Genomic DNA, 16,932 nt, shown 5'->3' on the forward strand with positions numbered 1-16,932 from the left:
GCAGGAGAGTGGGTTGGGGGGGTGGAGGGAAACCTTTTGTAGTGATAATCAAGGTGGGCCATTTCCAGCACTTTACAAGAACAGTAGGAGGGGAAATAAACAAGGGGAAATAGTTTTACTTTGTGTAATGACACATCCACCCCCAGTCTTTGTTCAAGTCTAAGTTAATTGTATCCAGTTTGCAAATTAATTCCAATTCAGCAGTCTCTTGCTGGAGTCTGTTTTTGAAGTTTTTTTGTTGAAGAATTGCTGTAATCGAGTGACCAAAGAGATTGAAGTGTTCTCCGACTGTTTTTTGAATGTTATAATTGTTGACATCTGATTTGTGTCCATTTATTCTTTTACATAGAGACTGTCCAGTTTGGCCAATGTACATGGCAGAGGGGCATTCTACATCAAGTGCTTCTGCCAACCTGCATGGGCTGAAATTGTGGAAAAGCAGCATCACTTGCCCCATAACCTCAGCTGTGCAGAACACAATGCCATCCACAGCCTCAGAAACTCTGATATCATAATCAAAAAGGCTGACAAAGAAGGTGCTGTCGTCATCATGAATAGGTCGGAATATGAACAAGAGGCTACTAGGCAGCTCTCCAACACCACTTTCTACAAGCCATTGCCCTCTGATCCCACTGAGCATTACCAAAAGAAACTACAGCATTTGCTCAAGAAACTCCCTGAAAAAGCACAAGAACAAATCCGCACAGACACACCCCTAGAATCCCGACCTGGGGTATTCTATCTGCTACCCAAGATCCATAAACCTGGAAATTCTGGATGCAACATCATCTCAGGCATTGGCACCCTGACAGCAGGATCTGGCTATGTGGACTCCCTCCTCTGGTCCTACGCTACCAGCACTCCCAGCTATCTTTGAGACACCACTGACTTCCTGAGGAAACTACAGTCCATCGGTGATCTTCCAGAAAACACCCTCCTGGCCACGATGGATGTAGAAGCCCTCTACACCAACATTCCACACAAAGATGGACTACAAGCCGTCAGGAACAGTATCCCCGATAATGTCATGGCACACCTGGTGGCTGAACTTTGGGCCTAATCACATCAGCCACACTATCAGAGGCTCGTGCACTGTGCATCTACCAATGTGATATATGCCATCATGTGCCAGCAATGCCCCTCTGCCATGTACATTGGCCATTACAGTCTGTATGGTAACACCCATTGTTTCATGTTCTCTGTGTATATAAAATCTCCCCACTATATTTTTCACTATATGCATCCGATGAAATGAGCTTAGATCACGAAAGCTTATGCTCTAATAAATTTGTTAGTCTCTAAGGTGCCACAAGTACTCCTTTTCTTATTAAGTGCAAGAGTATATACATTTTGTTTGCTTTCTACTTAATTGCACAACCTGTTTCCACACTTTTTTTAAAAAAAAAGTATGAATTATTTTAATTGTAATACAAGACACAAGAAATCTTTCATTTATTCAGGAAAAAACTCCCACAATGGATGTGACAATGCTGGCAAGTGAGAGCATTCCATTCTGTGTGCTAACATCCTGGGGTGGTGCCACTTTAAAGCTATAATCAGTATTGCAGTAGAATGTTATTTAACTGGATTCTGCAGTCCATACCTAGGTTTAACTCTCATTTGCCGTAACTGGAATTTTACCTAAGTAAGGACTAAGGATTGGGGCCTTTTAAAGCCAAATCATCCCCTCCAACACTGCCTGTAGAGGGCATAAAACTGGTGGATCCATGAGAAGGAATGTGGAAGTGTGGAGGAGTGCTACCTTTACAACATCATTTAGTTGGGGATTGGTCCTGCTTTGAGCAGGAGGTTGGACTAGATGACCTCCTGAGGTCCCTTACAACCCTAATATTCTATGATTCTAGGATCATACTGCTCCCTGAGGAGGAGGGGGTGAGCCAGGAAGACACTCGCTGTCTGTGGTATAAACACTCTTCAACCCAGAGGGATTCCTCAACCGAAATTTATGCTGACTTGAAATTCCCTAATGTCCCTGCCCAAAGTGAAAAACTCTGAGTAAAAACTCGCTGAATTTACAATACCCAAAGCAGCATTAGCTCATGTAGATGATCTATGGTCCACAGTTGTTATAGAACTGGCTTTGGGATGTTTAAGAAAAATCTGCATAGCATTTAAAAAAATTACTATAAAGCTTGCTTAAGGATCCATTTGAGATTTTATTTTCTCCCCCCACACACCAGTGGGCTGAAGCCTCAACTTTGTGATCACAAGAAGCATTATTAAAAAGAAATTATTAAAAGGAAAACAAATTTTAAAAGATTTAAGCATCTTAAAATAACCCTGAAACACTGGAAAATATTCCCTTTCATAAGTCCCTGTTTTTAGGCATGATCTTGTTCCCATTGAAGTCAAAGAGAGTTTTCCCATTGACTTTAATGGGAATAGGATCTGGTCATTAATGTGTTTCCCAGAAAGCACAGAATAACTGAAAGAAGCTCCTTTATGCAAATGTTGAGCTAAGTGCAAGGGATATTTCAAATAATGTTTCACATATTACTTTAGGTTCAGTTCCATTATAAAGAGAAGCCCATGGAAATCATGACTGTATGTTTGTTGACAACACAAGCTGTTCCTGCTTGCTTGGTGTCTTCTTTTCTTTTGCTATGACCAAGAGCACTAGGAAGGCTGTGCTATTTGATTACCTTAGAGAGTTCATCTATGATATTTTGCTGTTCAATAATTTGTAACCTCAGAAATTCAACTTCTCTTTCTTCTTGACTCTGGTCAAGATCATTTAAAGAGCTTGGTCTCCTTATTATCCGAGCCCTTTGTCTCTGGTAAAAAAAAAACACAAAACAAAATTGCAAATGATTAAGTCTTTGCCAAAGTACAGCATATAATCCTTCCCTTTTCCAACCAGTAATTCATCTAGGCTACTTGCTAAAATGATGGTGATTCTCTCTCTGCCTCCCCCACTTCTCGCCCCAAACAATAAATCTAGGTTGGGATTCTAGCTCCTCAGGCCAGAAAAAGCTAGAAGCTAGGGCATCAGGAAGGCATCATGCTCATAGTCACCAGAGAGGAAAGTCAGTTTGCATAGCTATCATGCACCATCTGGTAGCCCACTGAGGACTTAGATTAACATCAGTCTTGGAAAGGACAGTCTGTTCAGCTTTATATCACTGAAGGAGGAATTTAAAGATGTGGCAAAAGGAATCCTAAATGGAGGTTAATTCTTTTCTGAATTGTTCCCATTATCTTCAGCAGGACAGGATCTGGAGAGTGAGAAAGAAACTGAACTTTAAGAAAAAAGTGTTTTTGGTCCTGCTGCATGCATGTAATCTCTCACTTACTCAACTACCATTAATGTTCAACTTTAAACATAAACAAATACAAATATTGAGTCACCGGTGCAAATTTCCAAATCACTGGAAGGCAGCTGTGATACAAAAATCACAATTCAAGTGAGATCATTTGCATCCCTATTCTTCTGAGCAGTACTGAGCATTCAGCTGGATCAAAATATAGGCATTTTACTATTTTACTAAGCTCAGACTTTTTTTTTTAAGCTAAAGTAAAATATTTCCTGAGCTGTTTCTTGACCACTTTCCCACTGTAAAACTGGACTGTCATCGGTTAATAAGTAAAAGCCATAAGTCACTTATTATGTATAACATAATACCAGAAAAAACACTTAGAACAATGAAAACACTTGTTTAATATCCTGCAAGCTTGTGATGATATTTTTGTTAAATACCTGATTTCCTCAAAACTATGTATATTAAGTTATTTGCTCTTCTTATAGATGACAGTGGCAAGAGGGAAACCTACCATTTCTATGTTCTCTTGTGTTACAAATTTTAATTTATTTTCCATTCGACGTAAGGCATGGGATAAATCTTCATTCTTCCTACTGAGACGCTTATTTTTGTCCAGGAGAGGTTTATACTGACTTTCTGCTTCTCTTAGACGTTTTAACTGAAATATTAAAAGAATGCATTAACTCAGTATAGCTATTTCTATATATCACTCGAAAACATAGTGATAGAATGTATTAAAACTAAAGTCATTTTACTACCATAGTAATAGAATTCACTTCCAATTTTGAAAAATGTAAATCAGTGTCATCTTGGATTCCTAGGTTCTGTTCCAATCTCTGCCATTGACTCACTGTGTAACCTTGGGCAAGATGCTTGACCTCTTTAACCCTCATTTCACCCATATTGACAACCCTCTCCCTTGCCTACACACACAAACCCTTCATTCACATATCCAATCAAGTACTGGGGGTACAGGAAAAAACATGTAACAGGGCCAGGGGCAGAATGACAAGTTAGCAGAATGACAGCAGAATGACCAATTTCTGCTAACTTGGGGCCTGTTCCAAAGCCTACTGAAATCAATGGAAAAATTGATCATGTCCTCAAGGCACTCCATCAAACTGTCTTCTGCTGATCTTATGAAGGTGCCAGGGATTCAAATGTATCTGTCCATTTGATTTACCTATCTAGGTTCTTACATGGCACCTGTCATTCAACATTATGAATACAGGCCAAGACATTTATATTTCCCTCTCCTTATTCTGGACTTTGGGTGTATTTTGTGTGTTCCTTTGTGTTGTTATTGTGGGAAAGTTCTTCTCTCTGTCCCCCAACTGGCCAGAGGAGAGAAACCTGGATTAGGGATGTCAACTCTCACCCCTGGGGGTGGGGTAGGGAGGGTTCAGAAATTCTTCTTTCCCCTCCTCACATCAGAGGTCATTGGAGAGGGCGTCATCACAGGATTGCACTCCCTCCCCTCAGCGGGCAGGGAGTGGCTCAGCCGGGCAACTCTGGGCACTGGATGCTGGGTAGAGTGAACAGGAGGCAGGATCTGTACTCTGCTTGCTGTGCCATTTCTAGTACTGGAGCTTACAGAACAAGCTGAGCACATGCCAGCTCAAGCTCAGCCCAGCAGCCCATACTGGGCACTGACTTGACTGAGCAAATGCTAAGTGGACATTTTGACAGTGCCTTTTTCAAGAGTTTTTAAAGTTCATTATAAGTTAAAAACAACAAAGCCTGTAGCCATCTGAGACTTTTTCTAACACTAAAACTGTCAATCCTTCATGCGTAAAAGCCCACTGTAAGGCTGAGTCCCTTTAAAAGGGCATAGTGTGAGCACACTGCGGAAAAAAAATATACTCCTACCTGATGTATTTAATTAAAGGTTCCACTGGAAAAAAAAGCCTACCAATATCTCCTTAAAAATAAAACAGGGTTCATTGTTTTATGAACTAAACATATTGTGGCAATGTTATGTTATTGTATGTAATACTACCAGGAATAAAGGAAAGAGAGAAGACAAATGTCCAGATTTATAGTGTTAGCAATTTTCTAATCTAATATGGATGCTATATGTAACCCCAGATTACACTGTTGAATTGCTGGTCTAATATTCTCCATAATTCAGTCTATATGGAGTTTTCTTGCATGGCACCAGTACTGTAAAATACATTCTGTGTTTGACAGCATACATACCATTAACTAGCAAATCTTTAAACAGCATTCTGTATGGATACCACAGCAATTTGCATTTCAAACACACAGCAGACCAAGTTCAGCCCTAGTGGAATTCCATTGCGGCCTATAAAATTCTACCACAGATGACAAACAATGTTCTAGACATGGTGTTCTCATTTTTAGTAAATCTAATATGTTCTATGTTGTCCACTGTGTATTTTTAACTCAAACGAGATTAGATTCTACAAGTATGGGCAATCAATAAGGAGCAAGTAGTTTGGATAATATGGGCCTATATCAATCTTCTCCCAAAACCTGAACCAAACCCAATCCTGAATCCAAAGTTGTTGTTTTTTAGGCTTATACATCTGCCCTCCTTCCATCAATTTTGTATGTAACTTAATTGCCTGGAAAGAGCAGTGGAAGTACCAAAATAGAACATGGCATCTACTCTACAGGATTGGGGTATTGGTTCATCATCTCTGAAATCCAAACTATGACAGTGGGAAAAGGCTGGCTGCTTCAGAAGAAGGGGGAAAAAATCCATAATACACCTGACCAATTTTGCCATGTCATACAAAGGAATAGGACAGTGTGGGATGGGGCGAGCTGACCAGGTTATGAGATTTGATTAGGCCTTTACAGGAGACAGGCATGGCTACAACTGAATGATTGATTTTAAAATTACCCCTTAATATCGAGCTACAGTACTTGATTCTGTGACCTCTTGTAGTAGTGAATTTTATGGTGATAAGCATTTCTCATGGTGTTTTCTGCCAGGTAGGAAGCACCTCTAAGAAGCTATGCATTTTTGCTCCCACTTTCACAAATTCAGGAGCCTCCATTCTGCTCTTCAGGTCTTCCATGCTGCCTGGATAATGTCCCCATTCACTCTCTGGGGATCAACTGAGAGCTAATACTACCTAATGCTTGAACCTTCCAAAGCAGATGTTCTTCTCTTACTCTGTGAATATGTTCTGCAAAGTTACCATATAAACTATGATAAAGGAGTGTAATGTTGTCTCTAGTGAGTGTCCACCTGCCAGTGCAAATTCTGATATGCATTCGTTTCCTAATAATGTAATGGTAGTTCCTACTTACAAGCTCATTTCTTTCTTCTGACAGCAATGCATTCCGATCTTCCAGCTTCCGGATGATTGCACTTAGCTCAGCAATTTTAAGTTGGAAACGCCGGGCATCTTTTTCATCCAGCTGCTGTTCCTAAAACAAAGACCAACTGCAAATAACTGTTCATAAAATCAAACTTTTTCAAAGACACCAACTTTACTCTTGTCTGAATCCAACTATTTCTGACCTATTGCACAGGAGAATGTAATCTGTGCCTTAGTACAGGGGTTCTCAACCTTTTTCTTTTCAAGGTTCCCCCAACATGCTATAAGAACTCTATGGCCTACCAGTGCCACAACAACTGCTTTTTCTGCATATAAAAGCCAGGACCAGCATTAAGGGGTAGGAAGCAGGACAATTGCCTGGACTTCATGCCACAGGGGTCTCCGCAAAGCTAAGTTGCTCAGGCTTTGGCTTCAGCCCCAGGAAGCAAGGCTGGGAGCCCCGAGCTTCAGCCCCACACAGCAGGGATACAGCTTTCCCCCCTGGGCCCCGGAAAGTCTAACACTGGCCCTGCTTGGTGACACCCCACAAAACCTGCTCATAGCCCCTCCAGGGCCCCAGACCTCTTGTTGAGAACTTCTGCCTTAGAACTGAAACTGCAAGATGAGACCAACAGAAAATTGAAAGAGCAGAAATGTAAGAAAGTATGCAAATGCAAAAGTATGTATATGCAAATACAGAATCACAAATGTTAAACTTGGAAACATGAGAGACAAAAATTGAAAACTAAGGCAATGTTTCCAATATATGCCACTGTTGAAATGAGTATTTCAGACATGTGACTCACTCTAAGTAGTCTGTTATAGGGAAATTATATTTATAAATACTGAAAAAAATAAATATAGAAAATCCATGCAATTATACTATTGCATAAGTTTCTCTCCTATGAAGTTGTGGCCCTATTGTAGCTTCTAACTGGTCAGTCATAAATGTTTATGCTTTAATTGACCAAAAGTGAAAATGTTTAAATCAAATTGTAAATGAATACAAATATAAGAAGACATGTTTTTATTCTTCTAAATCAGAGAGCAGTTACATTATATTTACAAAAGTTATAGGATTTTTTTCTTTCAGTAGCATTATTCTAATGTTTGATAAAACTTAAGTACAGAACTTTAATCAGAGCAAGCAAATTAAAGTCCATGATCCTAATGGAACTTTCAGAAGTTCTAGGATTCCTCATTCAACAGGTGCAGGAGAGGCTCAGAATAAAGGATAAAAGAGATTTTTTTGTTTGTGTTTTCTATTATCTATACTTTTACTGAGAAAATTAAGAACCGCTGCAAAATAAATCTTGATGAGAATCAACAATGAAAAAAGTTAACATATGTCACAGACATATGAAGTCAGTTAACTGAAAATTTTTACTATTAGCAAATTAATGCAGAAGCAGGAAGGTGGCATAGTTACATAGAAAGCCAATATAAAAAGGTGACAAATTTAATGCCATAAGATATTGCATAATATGAAAAAAACAGTGGAGAATAGGTTAGTAGGTATTTAGTTCACTTCCTAGACCACTGGTTGAAACCAAAAACTCTTTAGCAGCATGTAAATATTAATAATAGAGATGTTCTAGTAGGACTGCAGTACCCTGTAAGCTTGCATGCTGTTGGTTACACTACCTTTACTGATTTCCCTTTGTAAATTGTTCTTATACATTTGCTTACAACACATACTGTTAGTAGCCTGGAAAACTAGCACACATACATTACTAGAAAAGCATTTGCATAATTTGTCAGCAGATACTATATCACACTGTCAAATTAAGGCAGGTGTTTGAAGTATGATACATTTTAAAAAACTGAATATTTCACCTTGCTAACAAAAAACAAACTAAACCAAAAAAGCAAAAGCTTTCCCATGATCAGATTTGATTTTAGTTTTAAAGATCCCGCTATTGAATTGCCGCATTAAAAAATATCCTGGTTTGCTCTGTACTGCTATGGGAAAGCTGTTGCTTAAATGTGCACTCATCAAGATTTTTGTCATTTTTTGTTTGCTTGTTTAGGTGAAACCACGTGAAAGTGCTTACGGGGCTTCCTGAATGATCTGAAGCATCTCCTGCACCACTTGCATAAGGAAGTTCCCGTTTGGGGCTGCTCAGATGCCGATCAGACTCTTTGATCTGGGAAAGTTGTTCATCTAAAGCCTCCTTTTGGAGCTGAAGTCTCTGAGCATGCCCGGCTTGAACCCCTAACTCTCTTTCCAGCACGTAGACTGCTCTGTCTTTAAATTTTATCTCCTCCATCTATAAGGAGAACAAAATACAATCACACAAGCATGCATGTTACAGGTCTCTGGTTACCATGGAAACTGGCAGCATCACACTAGCACAGCATCTTGGACTGTACCCAAAAGCAACCATATCACAGTCAGTTTCACAGATTTGACATTCCTTAACAAAAAACAACACCCTTTGGAAAATAAAATAGCAATAAGTGTTACAGTGGCCATATTGCTAAACAGAATTGCTAAATTGCTTTAGTAATATTGCACTTCTTATTTCTACAATTTCTATTTTTAACCACTTTGGGAGCTATCCAGCAGAAATGGTCATTTTGTACCAAGAGGTTCTCAGCTACTGTATCTACTTATTGTTATTGAATTCTTAGTATCAGGTCCCAGGTGCCTTTGACTTAGAGATGGGTCCAGATCAATGCTCAAGAACCCACCCAAACTTTGCAGAGCAAATGGTTTGGAATTTATATCTGGGTGCTAATTTAAGAGCTGGACCCTACCTGTATGTTGGGCTGAAACAACCAAATTTTGGGATTTGAGGAATGCAAAAGATTAAATCTCCAAAATTTGGAATTTTGAAGGTTACAATCTTATTTACTTTAAGGATCTTATTTACCTTTGTGCAGAGGACCAACCATGCATTACTTTATAAATAACAATTCTTCAACGGCAGCCTGAATAGCCCTTTTGTCATTGTGATAATATACACTACTGTAATAGAACCGCAGCATCTTCACCAATTAGATTACACCAACGTCCATTACATGTGGAAATACAAGATACTACACTCACAAGTTACATGGTTGTTAAATATGCTTGTAGACAATGAATCGGTGTGGAAAAAATTAATCATGTCAACTTCCTAAAACAACCATATTGTTCCTAACTTCAGACAGCTATTATCTTTGCAGTACTTTAAATACTTCTGAAACACTACACATTTAAATTAAACAAGCAGCTTTTTTAACAGTGAGCTGTTCATAGACAGAATGCTTTCCCCTTAAGTAAGAACTGGGCAGTCTACTCACTTTTTTGTATGTTTTGTTTTTTATAGGATTGTTCCCAAACCCAGATAAAAATGGAGGTATGCATTAGCCAAATATTTCGTTGAATAACTTTGCTTTAAATAATTAATATCATGGTCAAACACAGGACTATGAGACCAAAAAAAAAAGAGCTTCTCTTAAGTTATATCTGTTTTGAAGTGATTCTTGTTCATAAGAATTATTGTACTGGACTCAGTTTTAGAATCCTTAGCACCAGTATCCAGATAAAGATAGTATCAGGCATTTAAGATTGTGAAACAGATTGTGAAACAGCAAACAAGGAAATTCAGAGTTAAGGCTGACATTCCCTCCATAGCAATCCTGTTGTGCCCAAATACTGTAGCTGATGCAATAAATAACATCACATATGGCACACCATCCCTAGTACCTAAGATCACACTATGACCTAAGAGCTAGATTTCTAAAGGTATTTAGGCACCTAACTCCTACTTCCAAACTTTTCATATTGTGTAGGGCATATCTATTATCTGGTCATTGTTTAGTAGACCTGTGTGTACTATGTACACTAAACTGCAAATCTACTTGCATTGAGCCTCGGGCTAGAGATGCTACATGGTAAATTCTGGCCCTACAGAAGTCAAGTGGAGTTTTGCCAATGACTTCAGTGGAGTCAGGATTTCACCCTATGTGTTTGAGAACATCAGTTCATGTATTTGAAAATTCAGCTAGGAAGTTGAGCACAATCCCTCCCCTAGCTGCTCTCCTCCCTCAAAAGCCTCAGTAAAGGCATCTATCACGAGAAGGGAGAGGAGTATGCATCTATTAGTCTTGCAATTTCAATCATCTTGTCCGCTAATTATTTTGAAAAATACAGAGCTCTCCTATTGTGCAGACCCTGGGATAAGAGCAGCAAAATACACAACACTCTGTTTTCATTATCTGAAAGTACTAGCAGCACCTGCAGCAACAATGGAGGGATAGGTGCTCTATCTAAAGTATTCACAATTCCTCACGAGCTTTATACATCCGAAAAGAAAAACAATAAACCCATAAGTGGGATATACAATATTACAGGAAGTAAACACAGAGTCTAATTGAGGGAAAACAAGTATTGTTTATAAACTACCTTTGTGAAAAGGACATGTAAAAATTAAATTCGTGCACGTATGATATTTTTTCTATGCAAAAGTTAGTCTCCTTAGAAAATGGAGGGAAAAAAATACATTTTGTGTACTACTTCATTAAAAATGCTTTAAAATATTGAATTCCTAGTAATGCAGCAATCTACTAGTTTGCCTCATAACAAAGAGATGTCTGATGAACTCTTCCCATGGCATGCATAATCAAACAGTAAACTAAGAAACTTTAAATGAAAAAAAACTATATAGCCAAAGACCCACTTATGTGAACACAAAGAAATTCTGTAACACAAACATTTTTAATTAAGAAAAACATGAAATTGCAAGATTCAACAAAATAATTATATTCTAGTAAGGTTTTGATTTTTGAAAATTAAAAGGACTAATTCTTAGCTTAGTGAGGAAATAAGAAAGCATCAATATTCACACCTCTCCTATCTGTTTAAGTTCATAGTTATGGATTAAATACAATGTTCTTATATTTACAGTTCATTGTTAAACATAAATATATTCATATAATTTTATAGCAGCAAAATGTATTGACTAAACGAAGAAAGCTTTTTTACAAGATTATTTTACAGTTTTTTTCTTCACAGCATGAACATTAAGGTGTTGTTAAAAAAGAAAATTATTTGCCACTCACTGAAAGATCTTTGTGAATTTCCAGGTGTGTGTCCAAAACAAAGCTATTGCACACACTTGTTTCATTACTCTACATAGAAACACTGAATGCCTTCGATTAATGTGGCTATCTTCCTTATATTTGTATCTATCTGGTTGCTTTAGATAACAGGACTAGTTGTGAAACAATGTCAATGAATATATATGAGCATAGTATCCAATCGTCTAAAGGACAATGTCTTGCCTACCAGTGTGGATATTCCCACTTTATTTTTAGCAGGCTGTCTCCACCTAGAATGAATTTTTATGCTGAAGTGTTAATTAATTAACAGCCTGTGAGCATAGCTACTGTCAATTATGCAAATGCAAAGGCATGAAAAGTTGGGTCCCGCCCCCATCCCTTGTGCTAGCAAATGAAATTTGTAATATTATTTTTCATCAAGCTGATTTCAAACCCTGTGACATGACTTCTAGGGCAATATAAAAATCAATATGTAAGCTTCAATGCTGTAGAAATTTCCTCTTGTAATGTTCACAGGGTATTTATAGCTCTGCAGTCTCCATAAGCATCATTAACAATACTGTAAATAGAGGAAGAAGTCTGCTTTTGAAGCTTCATATGTCTATACTAAAAAAGCCAAAGCTATTCCCAGAAAAAGGTTTTAATTGCAAATGAGAAAACCCTTGCCAAGGAAGAAGCTGTTACATGACATAAACATTTTCCCATAGGAAGCATGTCAGAGCAAGCAATTAGAATGTGTAAAATAAACTGCATTAGCAATCAGTTTCAGAAGTGCAGGTGAATGAGCTGTCAATCATTTATTAGTGGAATGGTAACTAAAAGTTCTAGATTAAAAGAAAGGGGATCTCTTCTCAAGTCAGTTTCCCTGACATTATGGGGATGTGCACTTGCACTCTGACAGAAGGAGAGACCCATGGAACATCTCTATATGCAATAGCACTTAGCCTCATTCAATTTTTCTTCATATTTCTTCTTTCAACATGAAGGTGTTTCTCAGTGTTTTGAAATACATTAATATATTTGTCTCTTTGGATCTTTTCTAATGCATGTCACTACACTTTGTGTCCTTGTCTGACCAATTGCACTGGAGGGAATAACTCGGAACATTGTACCAGTATTACACAATCATATAGATTACTATGTTTTATATTTTATAAGTTGATTGGGTATGACAGTGTCCCTGTGAAGGGACACTGTCAACTAGTCAAAGTCCAGAACGTTACTTAACTCCTGCTAAATATTCCAAGCACATTTAAGCTGAGCATTGTGCTGTATCAACCCAACATTGATTTCAGTCATTCAGTCATGAATGGATGATAGCAACACAGCAGATGCAGTGGAGGACAAGCAGTGAAAGGGTGATTCTGTTGTTGTTGATGATGATGAAATATCCTTTCATCTTCCTAAATAGCTTGAAAAATTCACACTCCAGCTCTAATACAAAAACAACAAAAAGAACTCTAGCCTCTGTTTATTGATTTCATTTTTCATATGTATTTATTTTGCCTGGCATCCATCCATGTAGCATCTGCATACAATCCATGTTAAATGCAAAACTGAATTAAATCAAACTGCTGCTGGATGAACAGCACCCCTTCCTGGACTGTCCTAACCAATCATATGTAACTCAGAGATGGTCCATGGGCAAGCAAATGCCAAATGGACAAAGTTCACTCTGAAGGTGAGTAAACTTCTAGTGAAAGTTTACCAGAAAAAAACACTCTACCTACTATCCCCGAAATGCACATCTGGGGAATGGGAACAAAAGCACTCAAACAGCATAGGTTACACTTTAGAAAACAGACTAAATCTGTGCCTGCAATTCACAGCTGCTAAGTTTTGTGCATCTTCATATGTGACATTTCTCAACAGTGAAAAATGTTAGATTTCCCTCCCAGGTGCCCCTATAAGTAGTAGCAGGCTTGGGGGAGGCAGGAACATATTGTCTGAAGACTTCAGAAGCCAGGGGGAGTTGCAGAGAACAAGGGCAGACACATATGCTTGGGAAACTAGGGGTGACCAAGGTAGTAGTGATTAAGGCACTGGACTGGGACTTGGGTGATCTGGGTTCCCAGTTCTGTGATCCCTGAACCAACTTTCTCAGTGTCTCAGTTCCCTGTAAAATGGAGGTAATAAGCCCTCCATTCTCTCTCATTGATTTTGTTTGTTAGCTCTTCAGGGCTGGAACTGTTCTTTCAATGTTTATATAGTACATAGCTCAATGGGCCTCTGATCACAGCAGGGGCCTCTTGGTGTTACCATCACAGAAATGGAAACGTACTAAGATTGTTGGGAGAACCATGGGCAGCCTCTTAGTCTGCCCCTGTGCCTATTGGTCTCTGAAATTCTGTCCCTTTCCAGCCCCTTCTTCCCCATTCTATTCCTCTCTGCCCCAATCCCAAGCCTGTCCCTCACGCTCCCCCTCATTTCCCTACCAGCCATCGCCACTTCCCCTTGCTCCCTGAAGGCTCCAGGGAGCCATAATTGTGCAGTCAGCTCCATGCAGCAGTCAGAAAAATGAAAGGCCGCCTGTCTGCCTGAAGCCAGGCTCTCCATGACCATGGGGAGAGCAATGACAGCCAGCTCTCCCACAACCTGTTAAATGTGGCATACTTTAACTGCAATAAAGGCAACCTTGGGGGTGGAGAAACTTTCATGCCTAAAACCCTACATTTGTTCATGCACATGTAGAAAGCCCATTTGCATACATAAATAGAAGGGATAGTTTTTCTTTGTACACACAAAAATCTGTGGGCCAGATTCTCAAAACTGAATTGGCATAGATTCATTGAAGCTAATGATGAGGAGTTCAATTTACACCATTTCAGGATATGGCCTTCTCTATGCAGAATTACAGGTGCTGATGAAGAGGGCAAGATAAAGCCCACTTTGAACATGTGGCCCTAAATGCTAAAGTTTAGTCTGAATTTGTAACAAAATCAACTGTCACCTTATGTATCAATGATATCTATCTATCTATCTTTATCTTTCATAAAGCATTCCTTTTGCAATCACTACACAAGGTGTGAGCAGAAGCAAGTAGTTTTCTATGCCATCCAGGGATTCCCTTATGCAAATTTATGACAGGGCAGCTTTCCATTCCCTTTGTATTGCCAAAATGATGGAAAGGGAATGTACCAGGGGCCAGGATCTGGCCCAGTGTTAATGCCAACAGACTCATAACTATCAGGGCTAGGTAAATAGTGCAAAACAGTGTATGTGACCACTTGTTGAAACTCCTATTCAATTGGATCATGTTTTGTTTCTTTGTTATTCACTATTTGGGAAGACCCACATGAAAGGAGTTTATTTATCTGAATGATGGGATAAAATCTTCAAGCAAACAACAATGTTCACATTTACACAAGTGTATATCTATGAACTGGTATCACTATTTGTTATTCACTATTCATCATTTGAATTTTACAATATTTAAGTCATCGTATTATTATTTACCATGTGATTTAAGTGACCATCATACAGAAATAATGAATGATCAATACTTAGTTTGAGAACAAACCATAAGCTGATAATTGTTCATCTGAACTATCTAGTGGATAGATGTGAAAAATAAACATAAATACAGATCAGACTGCAAACAGGAAAAATGAGCTATAATTTTCAATTAATATTATTCATAATTAATAATTTGACCGGCTCTCACTATAGGAAGCCTGATGGAGATGCCATTAAACTGAGAAATCACCTTTACTACTGCACATGGGAATTTTTAACCAGCATGTCTTCCATTCTTTTCTTACTTACAAATAAAGGACGGAGTCAGTCAACAGTAAAATGGACAATTGAAGGATTTTTGCTTCCTACTCAAGTAACCTGACACTTTGCTTTAACGCCCACATTTCTTCAATATGTTATCACTTCCTAGGGAAAGTGAGAAGTGTCAGACACATGTGTCTGTAAACATGTAGTGCTTGGTAATCAACAAGATTTTTGCCTTTTTTGCCTATGTTGCTAGAGCATCTCTATAAGAAGCAGGGATATTTGGAACACTGCATGATCCTACACTGGTGGGCTATTAATCTTTTAAATAGTCACTGTCAGCAACAGCAATTTAAAAAAATCTGGTTCATAGTACAGTCCCCTTTAAATGGCCTATCCTGTTGTTTATCACTTATCTTTTCTGACCAACGTACATCTCATATGAAACCTACACTGACATTACATTAGCTTGGATTTTAGTCCCTACTGTGCATAAATTACAGTCCAACTAATCTGATAATGCTAACATAACTAATGGGTCCATTTTTCCTTGATATGCATTATGCATGTATAATTCCCATTAATGTTAACAGAAAATGTACATGTACTGGAGGGAAACTAGACCCTAAGAATGTAATTGAAGCCACCCTGGTAATATTTTATGATATTTACAGAGCCACAAATTAAAAAATAAAAATCAAGTTTATTAAATAATTCCAAGTTCTTTAAGAGGACATTGTTCATATGCCTACTTGTTACAATATGACATGTGATTTTCATCTTTCATAACTGTACTTAAGTTAGTGAACCAGGGACAGCTTGACTGTGCTAAAGTTGTGCTTCTCTGGAGATCATCACATACAAACCTTCCAGACATAAATAGCTCGTGCCATATGTGCAAAAAGAAAAAAAATGTCTTGGGTTTAGGAGCTACAATTTTCACTCTTGATTAAACAGATAAAATAATGTTCCATGTGACCAAAACCTCTTCCCATTTCTTTAAATGTGGGTCACATGCTTGCAACATTTTTCATAAGGATAGACAATAGCAGTGGAAGAGGACTTTGATGAAATGCATTATGACAGACATGAAAAATTACAGAAACTAGAAGTGTGATCAGAGATCACATACCAGATGCTACGCTGGGTTGATAAAAGCTACTTTAAATTCTGTCGTATCCGGCGGGAAAGAGAAGTTACTGAATGATGATTTGTAAAACCATATGTAAAATCCCAGATTTACAAAATCACATTTTGTATTATTTTCAAAACAGATGTCACATTTTAAAAACAATAAGCCCTGTGCATTAGAACTTCCCTGACACAAGAAATGAAGTCAATGTCACCATCTGCTCTCTGAAGACTTCCGCCTCCAGCAAAAGCTTTTCTTCTAAAATACTCAATTTAAGTTCAACACTTACATAGAAATTATTATTTTCCAGTCAGTGTTTGCCCTCTGATGTTGAAATGTACTTGTGAGCTCAGTCTTATTTCAACTGTAAATGGAATCTCTTTTATGTGACCACAGAATTTATATTGGATTTATGTATGTCTCCAGCCATACCATCAAGGCTGTGATCTCATTTAGT

At 38.2% G+C, this 16,932-nt stretch overlaps 1 protein-coding gene across 11 annotated transcripts in view; it reads right to left on the reverse strand.

The window, feature by feature from the left end:
* The window catches only part of JAKMIP3 (Janus kinase and microtubule interacting protein 3), a 144,488-nt gene that overhangs the window by 36,113 nt on the left and 91,443 nt on the right, over positions 1-16,932 (reverse strand). For 5 of the 11 annotated variants that reach the window (XM_043518867.1, XM_043518868.1, XM_043518871.1 and 2 more), the window contains 4 exons: positions 8,629-8,844; positions 6,564-6,683; positions 3,793-3,939; positions 2,664-2,795 (listed from right to left, as the gene is read on the reverse strand). In XM_043518867.1, coding sequence (XP_043374802.1) covers positions 2,664-2,795; positions 3,793-3,939; positions 6,564-6,683; positions 8,629-8,844 — 615 coding nt within the window. The remainder of the gene's footprint in view (positions 1-2,663; positions 2,796-3,792; positions 3,940-6,563; positions 6,684-8,628; positions 8,845-16,932) is intronic. The other 6 variants (XM_043518870.1, XM_043518877.1, XM_043518872.1 and 3 more) reach the window with 4 other exon arrangements.

Source organism: Dermochelys coriacea, chromosome 7 (genome assembly GCF_009764565.3).
Source record: "Dermochelys coriacea isolate rDerCor1 chromosome 7, rDerCor1.pri.v4, whole genome shotgun sequence".
Taxonomy (NCBI): Eukaryota; Metazoa; Chordata; order Testudines; family Dermochelyidae; genus Dermochelys; species Dermochelys coriacea.